Genomic DNA, 25772 nt, shown 5'->3' on the forward strand with positions numbered 1-25772 from the left:
TCAGTTTATTACAAAATGGGTCAGTTTTTACAAAATGGGTCAAGTTTATTACCAAAAGGGGCGGACCGGGTATATTACAAAATTGGTCGATTTTATTACAAAATGGGTGGAGTTAATCATTGCTCGTCAGGTCTGGGTATTGGATCACGTGTCCCCCCTCCCATGCGGTCTGGGTATTGGATCAAGTGTCCCCCCTCCCATGCGGTCTGGGTATTGGATCACGTGTCCCCTCTCCCGTGCGGTCTGGGTATTGGATCACGTGTCCCCCCTCCCGTGCGGTCTGGGTATTGGATCACGTGTTCCCCCTCCCGTGCGGTCTGGGTATTGGATCACGTGTCCCCCCTCCCATGCGGTCTGGGTATTGGATCACGTGTCCCCCCTCCCATAAGGTATGGGTATTGGATCACGTGTCCCCCCTTCCCATCATGCTTGTGGCACCAAAACCACTGCACACTTCACTTATCCATTACCGTTATCAATTATACACATAAATATAGCACTGCACACTTCACTTATCAATTACCGTTATCAATATTATACACATAAATAACACTGCACACTTCACTTATCAATTACCGTTATCAATTATACACATAAATATAACACTGCACACTTCACTTATCAATTACCGTTATCAATTATACACATAAATATACCACTGCACACTTCACTTATCAATTAACGTTATCAATAAATAAATTTTATTTTTTTGGACAAGGCTCTTCATAGATCTTTGTGATTTAGTTTCTTATCATCAACATTGCATCACATACAATTTATAACTGATTCCCTTTGGAACATGCTTTGCACTTCTTATATTAAAAAATAGAATCAGCTGACTCGGGAATTTTAATATCCATCTTGGTCTACAAGATGTCTTGCCTAAAGAATAGCATCTCTTTTGTACAAAATGTCTACCGCCTAAAGAATGGCATCTCTTTTGTACAAGATGTCTCTCGCCTAGAGAATAGCATCTCTTTTGTACAAGATTTCTCTTGCCTAAAGAATGGCATCTCTTTTGTACAAGATGTCTCTCACCTAGAGAATAGCATCTCTTTTGTACAAGATTTCTCTCGCCTAAAGAATGGCATCTATTTTGTACAAGATGTCTCTCACCTAGAGAATAGCATCTCTTTTGAACAAGATGTATTCCACCTAAAGAATAGCCTCTCTTTTGTACAAGATGTCTCTAGCCTAAAGAATGGCATCTCTTTTGTACAAGATTTCTCTCGCCTTAAGAATAACATCTCTATTGTACAAGATGTATTCTTCCTAAAGAATAGCATCTTTTTTGTACAAAAGGTATTCTGCCTAAAGAATAGCTTCTCTTGGCAAATTTAAAAGAGATCTACCTAGCTACATATACTCATGTGATATCTCAAGGGTCTAGCTCCTCTTTGTCACTATGCACACTTATGATAACATGTTACATCTCATGGATATCTCATGGGTCCAATTCGTCGGCTTCATCTTCTTCTTCATCAGCAATGTCAGGCATCGGGAATCGTAGAGTAGCGGCTACACCTGACAGCTGACCGAGTTCTGAAGGCAAAGCAACAAGAAAACTATTTTTACTCCCTTGAAAGAAATGGTCACTAAAAATCACATCAATTGATTATTTTTTCTTGATTTTTTCAATTTTTGCGTTGCTTTGTTCACTTGTGGAGAAGACCTTACTAACTCCTGGTAATGAGGGAATCAAAGAAAGAACAATGGCAGAGAGCGTTCCAGAAGTTCCAGAAAGGGGAGCTGAAGCAAGGGGCAAGGGTTTCAAGATAAGAGGGCCCAGATTTATTGTTTACCTGTTACCTATATTTTGGGTTTTTTTTAAGCCATATATCTGAAAATTGGGGGGGGGGGGGGGCTTGGCCCAGCCCTAGATCTGCCCCTGAGTGCCAGAGGGAGTATACTGCACTTGCTACTTGCATTAAACAGGAAACATTCTCAGTCCTAAGGGTAGCCAGCTTAATAAAGGTACTAATCAATAATTGCTCAAACAAATTCAATACTCAGAGCCAATTTGAGGGGGGGGGATACACATTTTGCAGGGCTTGTTTGAAATAGGTGTATAGTTAAAAAAAAGTAAAACATTGTATTCAACACTTACGCTCTCCTGATACATGAAGACTTGAAAATACTCTGCAAATAAAAACAATATAACAAATTACAAAGAAAAAAATATAATAACGTCTCACTGAAATTGAACCTTTAACTTACTTGACTTCACCACCATTTTCCTTCACACTTTCAACAAGATTGACATATCTTTTACGTGTGGGTATATCGCTTGATCTAGAGGAAAACACAAACATATTTTTGAAAATAAAACTACAACTACTGCTATAAGGAGTTTGTAACATGTCAGCAAGTATTGCACAGAGAAGTCAGGATGTAGGTAGTCAACAGTCAAAATGTGGGGGAGGGCGTGGCATGCAGTCAGGATGTGGGGGGAAGGGGTGGCTTGCAGTCAGGATGTGGGGGGATAGATATCTATCTATGTGGGGTGGCATGCAGTCAGGATGTGGGGGAGGGGGTGGCTTGCAGTCAGGATGTGGGGGGAGGGGGTGGTATGCAGTCAGGATGTGGGGGGAGGGGGTGGCATGCAGTCAGGATGTGGGGGGAGGGGAAGGCATGCAGTCAGGATGTGGGGGGAGGGGAATGTTTGCAGTCAGGATGTGGGGGGAGGGGAAGGCATGCAGTCAGGATGTGGGGGGAGGGGAAGACATGCAGTCAGGATGTGGGGGGAGAGGAATGTTTGCAGTCAGGATGTGGGGGGAGGGGAAGGCATGCAGTCAGGATGTGGGGGGAGGGGGTGGCATGCAGTCAGGATGTGGGGGGAGGGGAATGTTTGCAGTCAGGATGTGGGGGGAGGGGAATGTTTGCAGTCAGGATGTGGGGGGAGGGGAAGACATGCAGTCAGGATGTGGGTGGATAGATATCTAACTATGTGGGTGGGTAGATATCTATCTATCTATGTGAGTGGGGGGTGGTATGCAGTCAGGATGTGGGGGGAGGGGGTGGTATGCAGTAAGGATGTGGGGGGAGGGGGTGGTATACAGTCAGGATGTGGGGGGAGGGGAAGACATGCAGTCAGGATGTGGGGGGAGGGGTGGTATGCCGTCAGGATGTGGGGGGAGGGGGTGGTATACAGTCAGGATGTGGGGGGAGGGGAAGACATGCAGTCAGGATGTGGGGGGAGGGGTGGTATGCCGTCAGGATGTGGGGGGAGGGGAATGCATTCCGTCAGGTTACAGGGGGTGCACAGTCATTATATAAAAAGGTAAAATATTTGACAATTTCTAAACAGGACCAGTTGTGGTGGGTCCGGGGAGTGTGGGCACACCCCTAAGCTATGCGCCTGAGGATGAACAGACATATCTTGAAAAAAGTTCAACAACTTGGCAATTTTGTTAAAAAAGAAAGGCTCCACACTTGGCATTATACACGAGGTAAAAGAGTCCGCCCCTTCCATCCATAGCTACCTGAATAACTCGTCAGTAACAAGAAGAGTCTCTATTCCCATGGCTTCATTAGCTTTTTCAACATGATTGATCCTGAAACACAATGAAACATCACATATGTGCACAGAGTCTTTGTTTATTCATTCTAAAACAAGCATCCAAATGTTTAATCAGTTGTTGATTTGATTAGTTATGCAGAGAATTTTAAAAAAATATTTTCATTCGGACAAACTGGTGGGTAGAATAAAACCAGACTATCTTCGCTCCCAATGGTAGAAATAAGGTTTGTAACACTAAGCATTGGCAACTTCATTACTGTGAAGTATGCACAGATCACTGCTGAATTTACCAATTTACTAAATTAACCATATTATTGTTAACTATTGTCATGAATATAAATAGTAATTTAAGTGTTCTGACCCTTGCTGTAATCTAGTCTACTCATGTAAACTACAATGGCGACGAATAAACTCTATTATTAGTATTACTATTATAAATATCTAGGCATTTCTTTACTATTTTTGGCTATAGAGAGAGATTTGGACATGTGTTATAGTGTTCAAACAGCCCAAGCATAGCTTGACAAACATCTGGCCAACATCAAGCCATCAATACTAGCGCTGTTAGCAAGGGGCTTTGAGCTTACCCATAGTATGCCCGCTCGGGTTCATTTTGTAGCATGTTGTAAAATGTGTCCAGCGCTTTAACTTCACTGCTTGCCTGTAACACAAAGTTTTCTTTGATTCTAAACAACAAAATTTGCTAACAAATAACTTAAGTCATTAGTTTTTACAACCAATGTTTCAACCTTGGCATACACATAATACCATGAAATTTTTAAGGTTTAGGGTGTTTTAGGGCAGGATAGAATCAAATGGGTTGAACAAGATGTCATTGTTATCATAAATATATATTTATTAATTATATTTTACAGCTGTAATGCTAGGCATGCTATCATTAGTTGACTAGTGGACGGGGGTGTGCGAGATGTACTTTGCATAATTTGCTTAGATTTTTCAATCAATTTATGGCCCTTCGCTTTTTTGGCCTTGAAACACAGGAAACGTTCTTGTGTCTATTAGTTCCCTGGCCCATGTACTTGGCCAATGAGACCTGTACAGTGACATGACAGATACATGGCGTGACACTTCAAATGAGCCCATTTCACATCTAATAAGGCAGAAAATTACCCAGTGAGTAATAGCAAACAAAATATAAAGTGCCACTTTTATTTAATTGTGTCATTGAAATTTGAGCTTTCCGTCCCTGAGATGATACATAGCGCAATGATGATCAAGGAAAAATTATCTATAAAAGCCAAAATCTGTGTATGTGCACTTCGGCCTCATGTCATTAGTGTTAAAATCAATCCGGGATACAAGGAACCAATGGCAATTAAAGGAAATTGCGTCTTCTTTCTCTATCTCGAATTGTGCATTCTCCAGGTTTTTCAGTCATGTCCTGTATAGTACCTATATAGTGTATCCACTGACCTTGGTATCGGCTAGCCTGCTTGCTATAGCAGGGTCAGAAAGAATTTCTGGAATCAAACAAACACTGTGTTTTACCCTCTTTTTTAAATCATTGATCTCAGGAAAGCATACAAAATGATTTCAATACAGATATTGGAACCATACAAGAGGATTTCAATACAGATATTGGAACCAAACAAGAGGATTTCAATACAGATATTGGAACCAAACAAGAGGATTTCAATACAGATATTGGAACCAAACAAAAGGATTTCAATACAGATATTGAAACCAAACAAGAGGATTTTAATACAGATATTGGAACCAAACAAGAGGATTTCAATACAGATATTGGAACCAAACAAGAGGATTTCTGACACAAACCTTTTAATGCATGCTTGTGCCCTGAAGATGCGTGAACCTGAAAAATAAAAACAAGACATAAAACTTTGCTGTTTGGTGATGTAATTGTTTGTCTAAAAGGAAACAAATATCGTGAATCCAGAATGGATCCATTACCCCTCTCAACCCAAATAGGGAATTGAAATTCTGGGGGAAGTACCAATTTTTGGGGGTAAATCCCTATTTTCTCCTTACAAACATTGTGTCTTGTCCAATTCCAGGTGGTACAAACCCGGGAGGAGGGTGGGGGTGGCTGCTCCACTACTAGATGTATGAAATCTTTTCTGGAATCACAGTGATATTTTCTTATGTTTGTGAAAGAAATTAACAAGTGTAATTACCATAAGAAACTTGGATTTGTTGTCTAATATGACCTTCCAGTCCATCTTGGTGGCTTGCTGGAACATGTATTCGCAAAATTGATCCTTTAGAAAAGAAAAGGGAACATTTACAGGCAACCAGTCAGAGAAAAGTCAATTCAATTACAACAGGACTTACCTTAACAAATCCTGGACTTCCTACCAGGACACACTTCACAACTAAAACAAGTTGGATATAAAATATTTAACTTAACAAGCACCACTCATTCCCTCTTTATAACGCAAGATCAGGGTGTGCAAAGCCTGTCTGGATGACATGATAAACACTTTAGAAAGGCTTACAACAGTAAAATATAAATACTCACCATCAAAATTAATATGTCGTAGAACACCTTGAATTATTGCATCATAAAACTTTAACAAGCCCTAAATAAAAATTCAATAAAAAGTCAATAAAACTTGATGGCAGTCAATATACAGCCATCATCATCATCAATTCTATGATTTTATTATTATTGCCACAATAACTCTTACCACCACCACCATTATCATAATCCCTCCCCGGGGGGACTCCCATATTATAGTGACGGGGATGCTTGTAGGGAATTTCATTTTTACCCCTAAACAGTACCAAAAAGGGCCTGGCTCGAGCCAATTTTTACCCCTAAAGGTACCAACGAACAACATACATTTGTAGTTGAAAAGCATTTAAATTTATTTTATTAAACTTTTTTTTTAATATTGAAGTAGCAGCTTTCTGAACCCTAAAAGGAACCGTGTCACAAAAAAATGCCAGGGCTTGAACTCAAACACCCTAAAAGGTACCAAACCCGTGATTTTTACCTCTAAAAGGTACTACGAGCATCCCTGTCATCTCGGTATAGGGAGTTCCCCCCAGGAATCCCTCCCCATCCCCATCACACAACCATTGTCATAATTACAATAATTGTCATCATGACCACCACCATTTTAATCACTATCATCATGATCAACGCCAATCAATTTCATTGTTTTCATTATTATCACAGTCAGTAATAAGTACTATATCCACTATTAGCAGTTACCTTGTCATGCTGGCTGCAGAAATTTTTCCTCTTCCTAGGAATGTTGATTTCTATTTTAGCACGGACTATTGTCATACAAGAAGTCACAAGGCAAATATGACAAAGACCTGCAAAAGGTGATCATTCAATCATAAAAATAAGAACTATTTCCAAGAAAAGATAGCTGAATAAAGAGGCGGTAACAACACAAACCTTCATGGAGGATAATAGCGGCTAAATCTGCGTGTTGTGTAGGATCACAAGCCATATCTAAGATTGATTAATGAAAACTGTTTATATCCCAACTTCACTCTGCTAGGTAAATAAGGCACAACAAAGCTTGGTTCCAATCAAGTTCCCTAGTATTTTCTAAATTAATTCAGGGACATTATAACATATCTGTGCATAGATACTGTCACCATACCCTTGTAGGGTGTTAGTGATTCTTACCAACTCGTTCCAGAGCAATAGAATCCCAGAAGTGTTTCACCAGGGTAAACTTTCTGTTTAGCTCAAGGTCAATTGTATGATATGCACCCATCTGAAGAATAAAATATTAAACCAGTTAGTGAAAGCTTTCTAGTAAAAACATAGGTTATATTCCCCTATACCCAAAGGTCACAATTTTTCTCAAATGAAATGCATGCAAAGTTGGACATAGACATTTGGATATGTCTAGAAACACAGCGAATCAGCACATAATTCTGAAAGGCCTGACTTGTCCATTTATGACACCATGGACTACATAGATCCTCAAGTGCCACCTTCTTTGACAGAAGTGTTTATAAATCATTGACACACCTTCACATACTGGTTCTCTTCACAGTTTCGTCCTTTTACTCGAAGGGTGCATGCCTGGGTGTCAAAGTCAACTGCTTCCACGGCAACCGTCAGCATAGTGCGGACCTTACTGCTGCTGGTAGACCCTGTTGCCGACTCTGTCTGCACGCGACTATCACATGAAGGAACAAAAGCATTTATGGTATTAAAGATCTGAACACTGAGCAAATATGATAAAAGCATATATGGTATTAAAGATCTGAACACTGAGCAAATATGATAAAAGCATATATGGTATTAAAGATTTGAACACTGAGCAAATATGATAAAAGCATATATGGTATTAAAGATCTGAACACTGAGTAAATATGATAAAAGCATATATGGTATTAAAGATCTGAACACTGAGTAAATATGATAAAAGCATATATGGTATTAAAGATCTGAACACTGAGTAAATATGATAAAAGCATATATGGTATTAAAGATCTGAACACTGAGTAAATATGACAAAAGCACATATGGTATTAAAGATTTGAACACTGAGCAAATATGATAAAAGCATATATGGTATTAAAGATCTGAACACTGAGCAAATATGATAAAAGCACATATGGTATTAAAGATCTGAACACTGAGCAAATATGATAAAAGCATATATGGTATTAAAGATCTGAACACTGAGTAAATATGATAAAAGCATATATGGTATTAAAGATCTGAACACTGAGTAAATATGATAAAAGCATATATGGTATTAAAGATCTGAACACTGAGTAAATATGATAAAAGCATATATGGTATTAAAGATCTGAACACTGAGTAAATATGACAAAAGCACATATGGTATTAAAGATTTGAACACTGAGCAAATATGATAAAAGCATATATGGTATTAAAGATCTGAACACTGAGCAAATATGATAAAAGCATATATGGTATTAAAGATCTGAACACTGAGCAAATATGATAAAAGCATATATGGTATTAAAGATCTGAACACAGAGCAAATATGACAAAAGCACATATGGTATTAAAGATCTGAACACTGAGCAAATATGACAAAAGCATTTATGGTATTAAAGATCTGAACACAGAGCAAATATGACAAAAGCACATATGGTATTAAAGATCTGAACACTGAGTAAATATGATAAAAGCATATATGGTATTAAAGATCTGAACACAGAGCAAATATGACAAAAGCACATATGGTATTAAAGATCTGAACACTGAGTAAATATGATAAAAGCATATATGGTATTAAAGATCTGAACACAGAGCAAATATGACAAAAGCACATATGGTATTAAAGATCTGAACACTGAGTAAATATGATAAAAGCATATATGGTATTAAAGATCTGAACACTGAGCAAATATGATAAAAGCACATATGGTATTAAAGATCTGAACACTGAGTAAATATGATAAAAGCATATATGGTATTAAAGATCTGAACACTGAGCAAATATGATAAAAGCATATATGGTATTAAAGATCTGAACACTGAGTAAATATGATAAAAGCATATATGGTATTAAAGATCTGAACACTGAGCAAATATGATAAAAGCACATATGGTATTAAAGATCTGAACACTGAGTAAATATGATAAAAGCATATATGGTATTAAAGATCTGAACACTGAGCAAATATGATAAAAGCACATATGGTATTAAAGATCTGAACACTGAGTAAATATGATAAAAGCATATATGGTATTAAAGATCTGAACACTGAGCAAATATGATAAAAGCATATATGGTATTAAAGATCTGAACACTGAGTAAATATGATAAAAGCATATATGGTATTAAAGATCTGAACACTGAGCAAATATGATAAAAGCACATATGGTATTAAAGATCTGAACACTGAGTAAATATGACAAAAGCATATATGGTATTAAAGATCTGAACACTGAGTAAATATGACAAAAGCATATATGGTATTAAAGATCTGAACACTGAGTAAATATGACAAAAGCATATATGGTATTAAAGATCTGAACACTGAGCAAATATGATAAAAGCACATATGGTATTAAAGATCTGAACACTGAGCAAATATGATAAAAGCCTAAATATTGATGACCAGAGCATACTTTTTTTTATTTCAAATCAGTGCTGATTTTTAACTTCATTATTTTTTTTTAAGTATAAATTTACATCATACTGTCCGGAAGTAGAAAACCCGCAAGATTGCGTTACTTTATAATACTGTATTACGTTACATATTTAGTTTTGTTATGTGATCATGTTGTAATTCGAGATAGGTAAAAAAAAGGGGGTTGTGCCCCTAGAGTTGAGATGCGAGTGTACTATTACTACTGAGAGTTTTGTGATCAAGAAATAAAGTAAAGAGAATATAAGTGAGTTTATTTGGTTGTCCCCGACACCAAAAGTGGCGACCACGCCAGGACCCATATCTGAGGAGTTTTAACGCCCGGTGCGGCTACATTTCTGCGAGTTTTGCGAGAGGAATTCAACCAACGAGGGAGTTTGAAAACATGACAACCGAAGAGAAGTTAACCAAGCACATTGGACTTGCCGATATCAAACTAAAGGATATAATGTCTACAACCAAGGATACTGGAGAGCTAGAAATCGCATTGGAGAGTGCAGAGAGCATCATCAAGAGTTTGAAGAAAGTCAAGGATGCTACGGCGGATTATTTACTCGATAACGAGAAGGAACTTAGCTACATTCAGGAGTGGAGTGCTAAAGCGAAAGCGGAAATCCAGCCTTTTAGGGAGATGCGACTCGAAATAAAGAAGAGACTGGAGAACGCAAGAGATCAGGAGAAGGAGGAAGAAATGGAAAAGGAGCTTGCAATGAAAAAGAAGTTCGGAGATTTGGCTGCAAAGGCTGGAAATAGTGGAATGGTTGAAAGCAGTCCAGGGAAACCCGGAATGGTTCAAGCGGTCAAACTACAAAAGTACACCATCACGCCATTTGAAGGAGATTATAAGGACTGGACAAGGTTCTGGAATCAGTACACGGTGGAGGTGGATGGATCAACCATAGCACAGATAAGCAAATTTAATTACTTATTAGAATTAGTGAAAGGGAAACCAAGGGATGATATTTTAGGCTTACCCCACACCCCTGAGGGCTACGAAGAGGCAAAAAGGATTCTACAAAATACCTATGGAAAGGACATTAGAGTCCACCGCGCCCTTATTAAAGACCTGGAGGATTTACCAACCATCAGTGACATCCCTAAATTAAGTAGTATTCACGATTTTTATAACAAATTAGCCAGAATTGTGCGCACACTCTCCACCATGCAAAAATTAGAAAGTGCGCAGAGCGCTGTTTACACGCTGTTAGACAAATTAGGGCCAGTCCGGGAGGTGATAGTGCAAAGGGATGATGACTGGGAAGGGTGGGGACTTATCCAGCTAGTTGAAAATCTTGGGAAGTACGTTGATAGAAACCCAATCTTGCAAAGGGAAGATACCCCCACCCCGTCACTTACGAGGAAGCCCCAGGGAGGTCAGGGTGGGCAACATAATGGGAGGGAAAGAATGTTAATGCACCAGCAGAATCAGGGACCCCACCCCCCACAGTGTGTCTACTGCAGTGATAAATCCCATAAATCAAAGGACTGTACAAAAGTGTTAGACACGGCCAGCAGGAGAGAAATCCTAATGCAAAAGAAATTGTGCTACAACTGCACCAAGGGGGGGCATATGGCTACCAAATGCAAAGCGGGAAACTGTGCAAAGTGCAATTCAAGGCATCACACCTCTATCTGCGACAGAGTACAAAGCAGCCTCCCACCCTCAACCCCAGCCAACCCAGGTAATTCGAGAGTTAGATTCTATGGGGCAGTGGACCAGGTACATACTACTTTACACGCTACGGCCATAGCGAATGTCAATGGCATCCCAGCGCGCATCATGCTGGATAGTGGAGCTGGGAGCTCATACATCAGCTCCAACCTACTAACAAAATTAAACCTTAAACCAAGCAGGGTCGAAAGGAGGGTCATTGAGCAGATGTACGGGACGGTAGATAAGCAGGTAGAGCTCTACAAAATACAGCTGGGCTCAACTGTCCTTGACAGCTTTAGAATGGAGCTCCACTGCATTAATGCAGAGAAACCTATCATCACTCACCTTCCCAACCCGAGGATCCCAGAGCTAAAGAAGAAATACAACAAACTCAGAAGACTGACCTTCAGTGATGAAACCTCGACAGAAGACAAGCTACCAGTACATGTCATACTTGGCGCAGCTGACATCCAGCGCATCAAGTCCACTGAGCCAGCGGTGCTTGGCAGCGACCCAGACAAAGACCCCGGAGCTGAGTTCACCATGCTTGGATGGGTGATTGGAGGCAAAGCAGCGATTTCCGCCACAGACACAGAAAAGGGTTTCTTCCTCAGCAACTCACAGGAAGAATTCAACCAGATGTGCTCCCAGGAAGTACTTGGACTGAAGGACAGTGATGAAGAGGGAGGAGAATTCCACAAGAATTTCCAGGAAGGGTTGCAAAGATTGGACGATGGAACCTACTCCACCCGGTTACCATGGAAACTAGATCACACATCCCTACCGTCTAACAAAAGACTAGCCCTAGCACGTTTGGCGAGCACTACCCGTAGACTGGAGAAGACTGGGAGGATAGAGGAGTACCATGACATTATGATGGAGCAACTGAAGGAAGGGATCTTAGAGCCAGCTCCAGATACTCCAACAGGGGAGAACGTACACTATATCGCACATACCATGGTGACGAGGGACGATGCTCAGACCAGCAAGCTTCGCATCGTTTATGACTGTTCAGCAAGAGAGGATGACAACACCCCATCTCTAAACGACTGCTTAGAAGTAGGCCCTCCATTACAACCTATGCTATTTGACATATTATTGCGCAACCGCATGAATCGTCTCTGTCTCACGGGAGACATTCAAAAAGCATTTCTGCAGATTAAAGTTGACACCAAGGATAGAGACTGCATGAGACTGTTTTGGTACAACAACCTTAAAGACCGAAACATTGTAGAGTATAGGTTCGCAAGGGTAATCTTTGGCTCGGGCCCAAGCCCCTATATTCTGGGCGCTACTCTGCAGAAACATGTGGCTAGTTACAGTGACAAGTACCCAGAGACTGTGTACCAGTTACTAACTAACACATATGTAGATGATGTACAGACAGGTGGAGACGACCCTGAACAGCTGCTTCGATTTAAGCAGGAAGCAAGCGAGATCATGGAGAGTGGAGGATTCCAGCTTCACAAATGGCACAGCAATGTCCTTGAGGCGGAGGAGAGTACCTCAGCAGAAAGAGCAGACCGGGCCGTGGACAGGCCACCGGTAAAGATCCTAGGAATACCTTGGGACAAGAACAAGGACGAGCTTACGATCGCATTCAGCGATTCCACCGAAGAAGAGGTGAGTGGTGCACTCACAAAGAGGAAGATGCTAGCAGTGATCAATCGCATCTACGATCTGCTAGGACTCGCTTCGCCAGTCACTGTGACTGGCAAAGTACTGTATAGCAAGGTGTGTCTTAGTGAGAAGAGGTGGGACGAGGCGATTACAGACGTAGAGATTGTTAGAGAGTGGAACAAGTGGCTTAAGAGCATGAAGGCATGTCCATCAGTTAGTATTCCGCGCAGTGTAGTGGATAAGCACGTGACAAGGATAGAGCTACATGGGTTCTCAGATGCGAGCAAGACAGCCGTATCGGCTGCGATTTATGTAGTAGCCCATCACGCAGACAGTTCTGTTAGGCAGACATTGCTTGTCGCGAAGTCAAGAGTAGCCCCAAAAAATCAGAGCATTCCTCGTTTGGAATTAGTTGGCGCACACACCCTCACAAAACTAATGACTCATGTTAAGGAAGTTTTGCAGGGTCAACCTATCCAGATCTACCAGTGTTGGGTCGACAGCACCACCATCCTCTACTGGATCAAGGGCAAAGGTACCTGGTCACAGTTCGTGCGCAACCGGACAAAGGTCATCCAAGAGAGAAACTACCTCAAGTGGAATTACGTCCCAACGGGTGAGAACCCAGCAGACATAGGAAGCAGAGGAGTAGGGACCGGGGGAGCTAAGCGACATGTGGCTGCATGGGCCTAACTGGCTGTCAGACAAGGCGAAATGGCCTCCACAACCAGAGGTAACAGACAACGATGAGGTAGCGAGTGAGACGGTGAAGAGCCGCAAGGAGAAATTACTGGTGGCGACAGAAGAACCAGAGGAAAAGGGACAGGTAGACGCTTTGCTCGAGCAGTGTTCGTCCTACTGGAAGCTTAGGAGAGTCGTTGCTTACATACAACGGTTTGGTCATAACTGCAGATCCAAGAGCAAGCGCACAGGACCGCTCACCACAGAGGAGATCAACAAAGCCGAGTCCACACTGATTCGCCGTGCGCAAGTGGCAAAGAGGGGGAAAGTGGAGGCTTCCATGGAGGTGCAGATAGGCGAAGATGGGATAGCTAGATGTGTCGGACGCATCGCCGGATACCAACCCATCATCCTACCCAGAGACCACAAGCTGACGACTTTGATCATCAAACAAGTCCACGAGAAAGCCATACACGGGGGAGTGTCAATGACTATGAGTCTAGTCCGGGAGAAGTTCTGGGTACCAAAGCTGAGGGCTCAAGTAAAAAGGGTCATACACAACTGCAACAAATGTAAGCGATATCGGATAAAGCCAGTGTTGACTCCGGGATCAACAGCCTCAGCACAGCTGCCGTCATTCCGTACGGAGTTCTCTGAGCCTTTCGACGTAACAGGGGTCGACTTTGCAGGCCCAATCTATTATCGCACCAAGTCCGAGCAAGGCAAGGCATACATCGCGCTGTTTACGTGTGCAGCCACTAGGGCAGTCCATCTAAAGCTCTGCCCGGATCTATCAGCACCAAACTTCCAGAGAGCGCTCAAAGAGTTTGTCGCAAGGAGAGGATGTCCTCAGATGATCGTGAGTGACAATGGAAAGACCTTTGTGGCAACAGGGAAATGGCTTTCAGTGCTAAAGAAGGACAAAAGTCTATCAAACTATTTGGCCTCGCAAGCGATCATCTGGAGATTCAACATGTCACGAGCACCTTGGTGGGGAGGCTTCTTCGAGCACCTAGTCGGTGTCATGAAGAACGCGCTCTCTAAAGCAGTTGGGAGGAGCCTTCTCAACTACTGCGAGCTTGAGGATGCGCTCCTAGACGTAGAAACAGTAATGAACAACCGACCATTAGTGTACCAGGGGGAAGAGTTTGATGAACCCGTCATCACACCCAACCTGTTGCTCAGGGGGAGACCAGTCCCCATCCTCGAAGAAGATTTAGAGAAGTTGTCAGATGCCGGAAACGTGACACGACGGATGAGGTTTATACAGCATAGCAAGGAAGACCTGAAGAAGAGATTCACAAGAGAGTACGTACGATCTCTAGAGGAGAGACAGCAGAAGCACGAAGAACGCAGTGGTGAGCAGCTGAAGGTGCCGGAGAAAGGGCGCGTAGTCCTGCTCAAGGAGGATGTCAAGAATAAGGCTCAATGGAAGATTGGACGAGTAGTGGAGAAGATTACAGGAAGAGACGGCGTAGTCCGGGGAGTCAAACTGAAGATGGGGAACGGATATGTGATAGAACGCCCTCTTCAGTTGATTTGCGACCTAGAGATTGGTGGGGATGATCCGGGGATCAAGTTAAACCCTAAGGCGCAAGTATTCATCCCAAGAGTTGGGTCAAGACGTCAGGCAAAAGACAGCGCCAAGGACAACATCAAGGGCATCTTTTTACTGGAAGAAGACTAGAACATTTATGCTGCTGTAGACACATAAATGGGGGGAGGGTGTCCGGAAGTAGAAAACCCGCAAGATTGCGTTACTTTATAATACTGTATTACGTTACATATTTAGTTTTGTTATGTGATCATGTTGTAATTCGAGATAGGTAAAAAAAAGGGGGTTGTGCCCCTAGAGTTGAGATGCGAGTGTACTATTACTACGGAGAGTTTTGTGATCAAGAAATAAAGTAAAGAGAATATAAGTGAGTTTATTTGGTTGTCCCCGACAATACAAAAATATTGTCGACTAAAAAAAGAATCAATATGGGAATAAGTATAGAATAGTAGTGCAGAGTAAATTGTACTGATAATGTGATGAATGTCACATGTCCCTTTTTTAAGGGGGGGTATCTTTCCTCATGGGGGAGGGGGTGGGGGTGGGGGCAAAGAACTCCAGTCAAGTCCGGCTTAAAAGATATTCAGAAGATTTCTAAATACTGTAACAACATAAAAATAAAACCAAACTAGACCTTGAAGTTTAATCTCCGGAAATGCTCCTTAACCTTGTTTTTTGACTGGTAAATTGTTACACTTGAGTAACCAGGAATCTAATAACATGTGTATTACCGAATAGTAGTTGCCCTCAGTCTATCACCCACAGCAATCAAATTGTAGGCATGCCACATGTCCTCTGCCTGCTCGGGAATCATCGTTATATGCCTGCGAACAGAAAACACCTTCATCAATCAAAGGTCATTAAACTTGGATTGTGATCAAGCCACATTATTGACATTATGTTTAATAGCTAGTGAGAACTATAGCCTGCTAGAAATATAAGAGTTAATGTAGGTAGATATAGAGACAAGGGTCACGTCATAAGGAGTTTCACAGGGTGCACACACCCCCCTTGATCACCCAAAAATGGGTCATTTCTTTTTTAAGGATCATTTTTAATGAAACCAATGACTGCACTCCGCACCAATCTCCGCAAAACTCAATGTTCTCAAGGTGCCAACTATGGTTTCACTTAGGGTGCATCTGTTGAGAAATTGTAAAATGGAGTGAATAAATAAGAAAGGCTGAACATATAAACCAGGTTGTCCTCTCAGTAATAAATTAAGAACATTGATTATTGATGATATAATTCAGGGCGGGTTTGACTCAGCCACGATGTATTATCCCTGGAAATTGACTATTGTCACGAACAAGTTCAAAGTAAGTTGTTCATTGGTCTCTAAAATTTGGAAAGGGTTTTGCGCAAAAAAATACAATACAGTTTGTGCTTCCCCTAAATCGACAAAAAATTTTTTTACAATTTTGGTCGTCATATTTGACTTTAACTTTAGTGCATTGTTAAAAGAACTCTAGAGTTGAGACTTCGTCCTACAAACATTCGGACGTTTGACAGCACTTTGAATTGACTTGTTACTTCGGCCAATCATATGGCGAGAAGCCTGTAACACAACCATGTCACCACGCAAATGTTCTTAAAAAGAAACCGTGTCATTACTAATACTGACGGTTGCTCAAGCGACGAACAAATCTCTTAGTTTATAATTCACTGTCTGGAGACATTCACCGCGGCAGTTTAGTAAATATAGTCGTTAAAACCATATGCGTCTCATTCTATATCGGACTTCCTCAAAAGATTTCGTCAATAATATGAAATTACACAAAATTACACTTTGCACATGAATGAGTCATAGACCTTACTATATAAGTACTATATATCGTACGTGGTCGCATTTCGCGCGGTCGAATTTTGCCGGGGATAGTTTCAGTTTCAAAACACTATTCAAACCAAAGTCATGGCAGTTCGATCCTCCTCTTACCCACTGCCATCCTTCTCCAGATTCCTATTCACAAGCTTCATCTTGGAGTTGCTGGAGATACAACCTTTGAACAGCTCTATTTCGTCATCTTCTTCTTCTCTTGTCAGCCATTTTGAAATGGATCGAATACAAACCTTGTGACCAAGCCTCGCATACAAGAGGCCTGGTACTATTGTGGAACGCCTGTCAGAATCCGACTTTCGTCTTCGAGAAACTTTGCGATCGATTTACCGATTTACCAATATGCTAGCTGTCTCTACGTTGTTATAAATACGCGAAATCTTGTCATGGAAGAGTATGAAGAGACAGGAGATGGAGTTTTTCAAGGCAAAATGGATATGTATGCTGAAGAATTTTAGTATATATATGTTTTCCTTTTATCTGAGAACTACAGAATAACTGTTTCAATGTTTTCATTGTTTTTGTTTGACAGGTTTAAAGGGATAACCGTTGATTTAGAGAAAGTTAAAACCCCTCCTAAGACTGACCAAGAATTTGAAGATCGACTACTTGGTAATATTAGCCATTAGTATAAAAGCTCCCTACATTTGCTAGATTACGTAAGTCCCCTCAGAAACAGCATAACACTGGCTACAACTATAGCCTTAAAGCCACATTGTCACCAGTTTACTTCCGGTCGATTACGTAACAATATCGATGATTTTTAACGGGCGGGAAAAATATTTCAAAATATTGAAGGCAGTGTGCTATTGGAAGTTTCTTAAAGGATGCGATTGATAATTTGGAGCGGACCTGTTTAATATCTCAGATTTTAATAGGTTCTCGTCTTTTAACGGTTGAGGTTTCCGTCGGACCTCCGGAAGTAAACTGGTGGCAATGCGGCTTTAAAGACGCAGTAAAACGGTAAAAACAACAGTGGAAAGATGGAGTTTTATTTTGTGGAGAGCACCAGAGATGCAATATAAGCTGCATAATCAAGATCCAGAATAGTGCAAGGGAGAGAAGTGGACCATTGGATTAGGAATTAATGCTTTTTAATTTTTTTCCAGCTTCATTAAAACACTATAGGGAAACTGGTATAAGAGGAGTTTGGATTAAAATCTCAATCAAGCAGTGTTCTTTTATCCCTGTAGCAGTAAAGGTATTTCGTTGTCAAGTAGTTCAATATATTTTGCGTAGAAGCATTGACAGGTCTAGACTCTTGGGATTCAACATGAAAATTGGTTGATCCTGACCATGGCAGGCCTCTGAATATCGTGAGGGCATGATAAAAAAAAACATTTGGAAAACTTGGGGGAGCCACGCCAAGTCTCCTGGATTAAGCTCAAAACTTCTCGTTTCCTAAAGATTTTTAATCTAAATAGAAAAAAAATGAAAGATATTTGTCTAAAATCCTCATATTTTTAAAAGCCCAGTAGTTCAATATTTCTCTCTCTAAAAAAACCCTGATGATTGGGCAACTATTAAACAGGCTTCAGGGGTGAAATTTTAGCTCACTTGTTTTTTTCTCATACCAAGATATATCCCATTCTACACCTATGCATCAAGCACTGTTCTATGAATGCCTTCACTTGTACATTATACATATATATTGTATTGGGATGCTTGCTTTATTATCCTTCAAGTCTTGTGAGATTGCATATTATTTCCCCAGCATGGGTTTGTGTACCATCACTGCTATCCAACATTCATTGTGGTTACCCAGTGGCTGCCAAAAGATGAGCCAAACAGCTTGCCCACATTTGCTACTACCTACATTGGTAAGTATGCTTATTCATCATTTAAATTATCAATCACCGTGTATAATTATCACTCACCATGACAACATTTGCTACTTCCTAAATTTGCAACTAAACAAGTCCATCCATCACCAATATATTTCCATTGTGATAAATCCAATGGATATGTGCCTGCACGGGTAATTAATCAGATTATCTCTCCTTCTAAATCTGATTGAGATGTTTTTATTTGGCTTCAGGTGTAGCCGGTTTTGTAGTTAGGGATGATGGTCAGTTGCTTGTTGTGAAAGAGAGATTCAGGACCCAAGATCACTGGAAGCTACCAGGAGGAATGGCAGACTATAGTAAGGAAATGCAGAAGAGTATGATTTGTGATGGGAATGCAATAGCACTTTCCTAAAGCAGGACTGAGTCATACAAGTCACAGAACATTCATTTTACAGATACTTCCTAACACATTACGTTTAAGTGAAACCTGATTGATTTTCTTCTCTTGTCTCTTTTAGACGAGGACATTAGAGAGACGGCAAGAAGAGAGGTACTGGAGGAGACAGGCATTGAGGCAGAGTTTGTCTCTCTTGTCTGCATTAGGCATATACCAGACTTTAGGTTTGGATGTTCAGACCTGTACTTTGTCTGCCTGATGACTCCAAAATCAACCGAAATCAAATTTGATGCAAAAGAGATAGCAGATGCTAAATGGATGGAGGTAATATGCAGAAGCCCAAAAAATAAATATCTTATAGTAGAGCTTTTATAGTGAGTTTCTTCTACAACCAGTGGTGGTGGTGTCCAGAGGAATGCAGAGATACCCCTTTAACTTTTTTTGTCATTCTACAACTAGAAATTATGAGTAAGTAATATTATTCAAAGTAGATTAGGGTGGTTTTCAAAATCCTGTGCAATTTAATGTAATTGTTAAAGTGTAGTAGTCAAGCCAGAACAAAAGAGAACAAAGACATAGTGTATTAGAACTAAATAAACTAAATAGTATTTCACGGGTTTTTGAAAACCACTCTATGCCAGCCTATACAGTTATTTAAGATTTGGTAATTTGACTAAAGCTTTAAAACAAGATGTAAATTTTCAAAAATGCCTAGTGCAGAGGTTATATTTTTTGACTCAATGCAATTATTATTTTTTTTCTTTTTATGTTTCTTTTATAGATGGAAGCATTTATTTCAAGCCCACATGTCAATGATTCAAACAAGTTCATCGCAAGGACCTTTAAGGATAACTTTCTCCAAGAAGGACGCAAGCTAAAAATTGTCCCAACCCAAATGCGTTTGTTCAATAGGGATTTAATCTATTACAGCATTGATTTTCCATCACACAAATTATAATGGTGTTTAAGCAGAGTACAAGACTCAAGGCAATTGGCAAAAAAATGTGGTGAAGCTGAAGTTGAGTGAATAGTGAAGCCAAAGACACCAAACCAGACTTTCTTTCCACCTAACATACTTAAAGATGTCTCTTCTTTTAATCTTTTAATGTATAAAAGAAAACAGAAAACTGTTATACTTTATATTCACAATTAAATGTACAAATAAGGAATAAAAAGTCAAATGCATTTCCAAAATAAATGCAAGTAAAGTATTTCTACTCAGTAGAATGATCATGCTTTTAGCCATGGATGTGACTCGATAATGTCTTTGCTTCTTTCGCCATAGTCATATAATAGTTCCTCTCCAGGTTTGATATCTTGAGACGTCACGAGAATCAGGTAGGGATTGCCCTTGATGGATATTAGTTTTGTGGTGCAGTTGCCATGGACGCTGTGGTTTAAAAGTCGACCAAGGCGACCAGATTCCTTTGTTGCATCAACACTACATGAAAAAATATAAATAAAACAAGGGTCAATCAAAACCTAAATTATAACTCTGTCCCATTTAGACCCCAGATTTTAGGAGTTTTCTTTTTTTATTTTTAATAGATGAAATATCCCACTTTCAGCCTTTTAGATGAGACACAAAACCAAGCTATGGTTTCTCACTGGCTCCTGTCTATTTATATACAATTTGAAAAGCCACAGTGTGCCTCTCAGAAAGGAACTATTAATTATTATCATCAATCACCAAATAATAATAATAATAATACTAGAGCTATTTCCTGATAAAGCTATTGTTGGCCTGAAACCCTTACTATAATCTTCCCAAATGCATGGGTCTGTCATTTCTGATATTGTTTCCCTTCATCATGTTATAATAGTAACTATTTCCAATCAACACATTGAAGATTATCTTACCAATATTTCTTGTTCTTGAATGAAAAGTAATACATGTAACAGCCCACTTCAGCTTTCTCAGAGTACTTCTGCTCTCGTTCCTTGGCTGTATTATAGTCTATCAGTTCTCCTGCATATTCACACACAAAGTCCCCTCTACTGAAATACTTCACAGCAAATACTCCACGGCCCTTGCCCTCTACATCACGAATCTAGAGATCAAAATTAGTCACTCAGAGATCAAAGTGACCTGTTTATGGTAGAGCTGAATCCACCATTTACATTACCACCAACGAATTGTCAAGATAGGTAATAAAAATGGCTATCAAAAAAATTAAATTAGCTTTTCTAACCTCTTGCTCTATGTTCATCATGAGGTATTCCATGGGTCCCCATGGCATATAGCAAGAGCTCTATGTAAATGAGGTATTCCAAGGGTTTCCATGGCAAAACCTGCTCCACACTCTTTATCTTTTTTTACATGAACCATACCTCAAGGCCCTCTTCAAGACCCAGTAAGACAGCTTTTTCAATATTCTGTTGTTTTTCTTCCTAACAAAGAAATGGAAACAGCCTTGTAAGATTCATGAAGCAACTGTAAAATCTCAATGTGCTCTGTTGTGTCATAAGATTTTTATTTAGGTGTACTATGTAAACACAAAGTTCTAGCATTTGAGACTTTTTAAAGCAAAACACCAAGTGCCAAAAATTACAAAAAAGAGATTTGGAAGTAAGTCCCCTCTCCCTTTTAACCCCCTACTCTTTGGAAACAAAAAAGGAATTTTAGCCCCAGTGAGCTTTTGATATTCAAGATTAGAGCCCTGCCAATGAATTTACCTCAACTGCAGATTTGCATTTCCTTTGGCTCCGCCTGACACGGAAGTGTTCTGTGATAGCTGTCTGTGTAGGCCTCTCACTAGTCTTGGTCCTGAAGTTGAAATCAAATGGTCAAGTTAAAGGGTGAAAAGGGTCAGATCTAAGGATCAAAGAGTGAAATCTAAGGGTCAAAAGTGTCAAATCAAAGGGTCAAGCTAAAGGGTCAGATCTAAGGGTCAAAGAGTGAAATCTAAGAGTCAAAAGTGTCAAGTCAAAGAGTGAAATCTAAGAGTCAAAAGTGTCAAATCAAAGGGTCAAGTCAAAGGGTGAAATCTAAGAGTCAAAAGTTTCAAATCAAATGGTCAAGTTAAAGGGTGAAATCTAAGGGTCAAAAGTGTCAAATCAAATGGTCAAGTTAAAGGGTGAAAAGCATACATTTACCCTAATTTATATGCATTAATTTATCCTATGTTATATATATTTTTTTTAATTAGTGAAAAGATAAGTGTACCCGTGGCAGATTTAAAAAAAAAATCTGGACAACAATGCACACCACTGCATCATTTGTGTTTTAAGGTATCACACTCAACATGTTAAGTCAACCACCGAGCACTGTTTGCCTCCCTCTACCCCCCTGACTTGATTGCCTGCTTCCTCTACCTCCCCTGACTAGATTGCCCCCCTCTACCTCCCCTGACTTGTTTGCCTACTTCCTCTACCTCCCCTGACTTGATTGCCTACTTCCTCTACCTCCCCTGACTAGATTGCCCCCCTCTACCTCCCCTGACTTGTTTGCCTACTTCCTCTACCTCCCCTGGCTTGTTTGCCTACTTCCTCTACCTCCCCTGACTTGTTTGCCTACTTCCCCTACCTCCCCTGACTTGATTGCCCCCCTCTAACTCCCCTGACTTGTTTGCCTACTTCCTCTACCTCCCCTGACTTGATTGCCTCCCTCTACTTCCCCTGACTTGATTGCCTACTTCCTCTACCTCCCCTGACTTGTTTGCCTACTTCCTCTACCTCCCCTGACTTGATCGCCTACTTCCTCTACCTCCCTTGACTTGATCGCCTACTTCCTCTACCCCCCTGACTTGATCGCCTACTTCCTCTACCCCCCCTGACCTGTTTGCCTACTTCCTCTACCTCCCCTGACTTGTTTGCCTACTTCCTCTACCCCCCTGACTTGTTTGCCTACTTCCTCTACCCCCCTGACTTGATCGCCTACTTCCTCTACCTCCCCTGACTTGTTTGCCTACTTCCTCTACCTCCCCTGACTTGTTTGCCTACTTCCTCTACCTCCCCTGACTTGATTGCCTACTTCCTCTACCTCCCCTGACTTGTTTGTCTACTTCCTCTACCTCCCCTGACTTGTTTGCCTACTTCCTCTACCTCCCCTGACTTGATTGCCTCCCTCTACCTCCCCTGACTTGTTTGTCTACTTCCTCTACCTCCCCTGACTTGATTGCCTACTTCCTCTACCTCCCCTGACTTGTTTGCCTACTTCCTCTACCTCCCCTGACTTGTTTGCCTACTTCCCCTACCTCCCCTGACTTGATTGCCCCCCTCTAACTCCCCTGACTTGATCGCCTACTTCCTCTACCTCCCCTGACTTGTTTGCCTACTTCCTCTACCTCCCCTGACTTGTTTGCCTACTTCCTCTACCTCCCCTGACTTGTTTGCCTACTTCCTCTACCTCCCCTGACTTGTTTGCCTACTCCCTCTACCTCCCCTGACTTGATTGCCTACTTCCCCTACCTCCCCTGACTTGTTTGCCTACTTCCTCTACCTCCCCTGACTTGATTGCCCCCCTCTACCTCCCCTGACTTGATTGCCTCCCTCTACTTCCCCTGACTTGATTGCCTACTTCCTCTACCTCCCCTGACTTGTTTGCCTACTTCCTCTACCTCCCCTGACTTGATCGCCTACTTCCTCTACCTCCCTTGACTTGATCGCCTACTTCCTCTACCCCCCTGACTTGATCGCCTACTTCCTCTACCCCCCTGACTTGTTTGCCTACTTCCTCTACCTCCCCTGACTTGTTTGCCTACTTCCTCTACCCCCCTGACTTGTTTGCCTACTTTCTCTACCTCCCCTGACTTGTTTGCCTACTTCCTCTACCTCCCCTGACTTGATTGCCTCCTTCTACCTCCCCTGACTTGTTTGTCTACTTCCTCTACTTCCCCTGACTTGATTGCCTACTTCCTCTACCTCCCCTGACTTGTTTGCCTACTTCCTCTACCTCCCCTGACTTGTTTGCCTACTTCCCCTACCTCCCCTGACTTGATTGCCCCCCTCTAACTCCCCTGACTTGTTTGCCTACTTCCTCTACCTCCCCTGACTTGATTGCCTCCCTCTACTTCCCCTGACTTGATTGCCTACTTCCTCTACCTCCCCTGACTTGTTTGCCTACTTCCTCTACCTCCCCTGACTTGATCGCCTACTTCCTCTACCTCCCCTGACTTGTTTGCCTACTCCCTCTACCTCCCCTGACTTGTTTGCCTACTTCCTCTACCTCCCCTGACTTGATCGCCTACTTCCTCTACCTCCCCTGACTTGATTGCCTCCCTCTACTTCCCCTGACTTGATTGCCTACTTCCTCTACCTCCCTTGAATTGATTGCCCCCCTCTACCTCCCCTGACTTGTTTGCCTACTTCCTCTACCTCCTCTGCATCCTCGATCTGCACCAGATTTTCACCCGCTATGGTACAAGCCATATATTTCAATTTACTTACTCTTTCTTTTTCTTTGTGTTCTTTTTGTTGTCGACAATTGAAATATCTCCTGGGCTCTTTAGCAAGTACTTCTCCATCGGCTTCTTACTTCCACTTGTTGATTTTCTGTCATAGTCTTTCACTGTTTCTTGATTATCGCTTGTCGTTGCAGTCAGAGGCGCTTTATCTGAAGGTGGGTCACCGGTCGACTTTGACGATTTCGCGTCCTTTTCAGGATCGGTGGGATATTTAAGCGCCGTAGAGCTTGTTTTACCTTCGCCTTGGGTTATAGTTGTTTGGGATCGCTCGTCATGTTTTACAGGGGAGGGTGATTTAGCAAAATAGCTTGTTATTTCTCTCGTTTCCTTGGTAGATTTCGGTGAGGATAGCAAATTGGTATCCTACAGCATCAAAATCACAAATTTTACATGCTATTTTAATGAAACGGAATAACTCTGAGATAAGCATACCTTCTCCTTAACCCCCTTTTCGCTCTCGACTCCTGAAGCCGATGCAGATGGTTCTCCGAGTTTCTTTGCTGCACGTTTTCGTCCTGCGGACATGGATAAGAAGATTGTTGTAAGATGTAAACAAAGCTAGTTTTCGGCAATTACCAATGCCACAATAACGAAAATCCAATCAAAAGCCTACATTTCAACTTCTTCGTTAAACTTACCTTTGGCTGGCATCCTATTTTGTGGAAAAAGCTCGCAAAATCTTCACCAACCAAGATAAATTTAGGAGAACCTTGCAAAGAAAACGCAGACTCGTTGTGGTTGTGAGCGAGCAGTTTGTATTTTGTAACGAGATCTACGATTGGTCGATTACAACAAAAGCTCACCAACCATAGGACAGCATACTTAGCGATTTGCATATCAAGGAAAGAGTGCAATGAGCATGGGAGACCATGCTTTCCAGGCCCGTACCCAGGATTTTTCTTGAGGGGGAGGCATCCGAAAAAGTGGACCTTATTAATTTTTCTGGGGGAGGGGCGGGAGGGAGTTTTCTGGTAAAAATCTGACAACTCCCAAAAGAACAAAAATGTTTCTTTTATGCCTTTGCAGTACCTCCACGGGATTTGACTACATACCAGAGTGATCTGGCTTGTTTTATAGTTTTGTCTACGAATAGCACGTCTATTGAGAACCGAAAGTGGAATTTCGGCCGTTATGAGGGGCTGCATTTGCACCCCCCCCCCCCCCTTGGTATAGGCCTGACAGCACCGGAGTTTGAGCCCTTTTGGGTGTAAAAAATATAATAATTTCTCTTT

At 41.3% G+C, this 25772-nt stretch overlaps 3 protein-coding genes across 3 annotated transcripts; 1 reads left to right on the forward strand and 2 right to left on the reverse strand.

Annotated features, from left to right (window-relative positions):
* Window positions 1-684: 684 nt before the first annotated feature.
* On the reverse strand, window positions 685-17207 carry LOC5509233 (protein pelota homolog). Its single transcript, XM_048727232.1, has 16 exons — window positions 17051-17207; window positions 15846-15938; window positions 7500-7650; window positions 7149-7239; window positions 6912-6968; window positions 6720-6826; window positions 6021-6081; window positions 5834-5874; window positions 5677-5760; window positions 5318-5354; window positions 4955-5001; window positions 4108-4181; window positions 3483-3554; window positions 2218-2292; window positions 2108-2139; window positions 685-1542 (listed from the first exon to the last, which is right to left on the reverse strand). Exons 1-16 carry the CDS (start codon window positions 17089-17091, stop codon window positions 1445-1447), a joined length of 1161 nt encoding a protein of 386 aa, XP_048583189.1. The 5' UTR covers window positions 17092-17207; the 3' UTR covers window positions 685-1444.
* Window positions 17208-17221: 14 nt separating this feature from the next.
* Window positions 17222-20329, forward strand: LOC5509232 (nudix hydrolase 8). Its single transcript, XM_001629715.3, has 7 exons — window positions 17222-17390; window positions 17484-17563; window positions 18061-18152; window positions 18666-18771; window positions 18990-19094; window positions 19257-19459; window positions 19917-20329. The coding sequence occupies exons 1-7, from the start codon at window positions 17338-17340 to the stop codon at window positions 20091-20093; spliced, it is 816 nt and encodes a 271-aa protein (XP_001629765.3). The 5' UTR covers window positions 17222-17337; the 3' UTR covers window positions 20094-20329.
* LOC5509219 (N-lysine methyltransferase KMT5A-A) lies at window positions 20196-25311 on the reverse strand. The gene is made up of 7 exons (XM_001629695.3): window positions 25179-25311; window positions 24973-25055; window positions 24524-24903; window positions 21812-21902; window positions 21467-21526; window positions 20996-21186; window positions 20196-20576 (listed from the first exon to the last, which is right to left on the reverse strand). Exons 1-7 carry the CDS (start codon window positions 25189-25191, stop codon window positions 20366-20368), a joined length of 1029 nt encoding a protein of 342 aa, XP_001629745.3. The 5' UTR covers window positions 25192-25311; the 3' UTR covers window positions 20196-20365.
* Window positions 25312-25772: the final 461 nt, after the last annotated feature.

This window comes from Nematostella vectensis, chromosome 4 (assembly GCF_932526225.1).
Source record: "Nematostella vectensis chromosome 4, jaNemVect1.1, whole genome shotgun sequence".
Classification (NCBI taxonomy): domain Eukaryota; kingdom Metazoa; phylum Cnidaria; class Anthozoa; order Actiniaria; family Edwardsiidae; genus Nematostella; species Nematostella vectensis.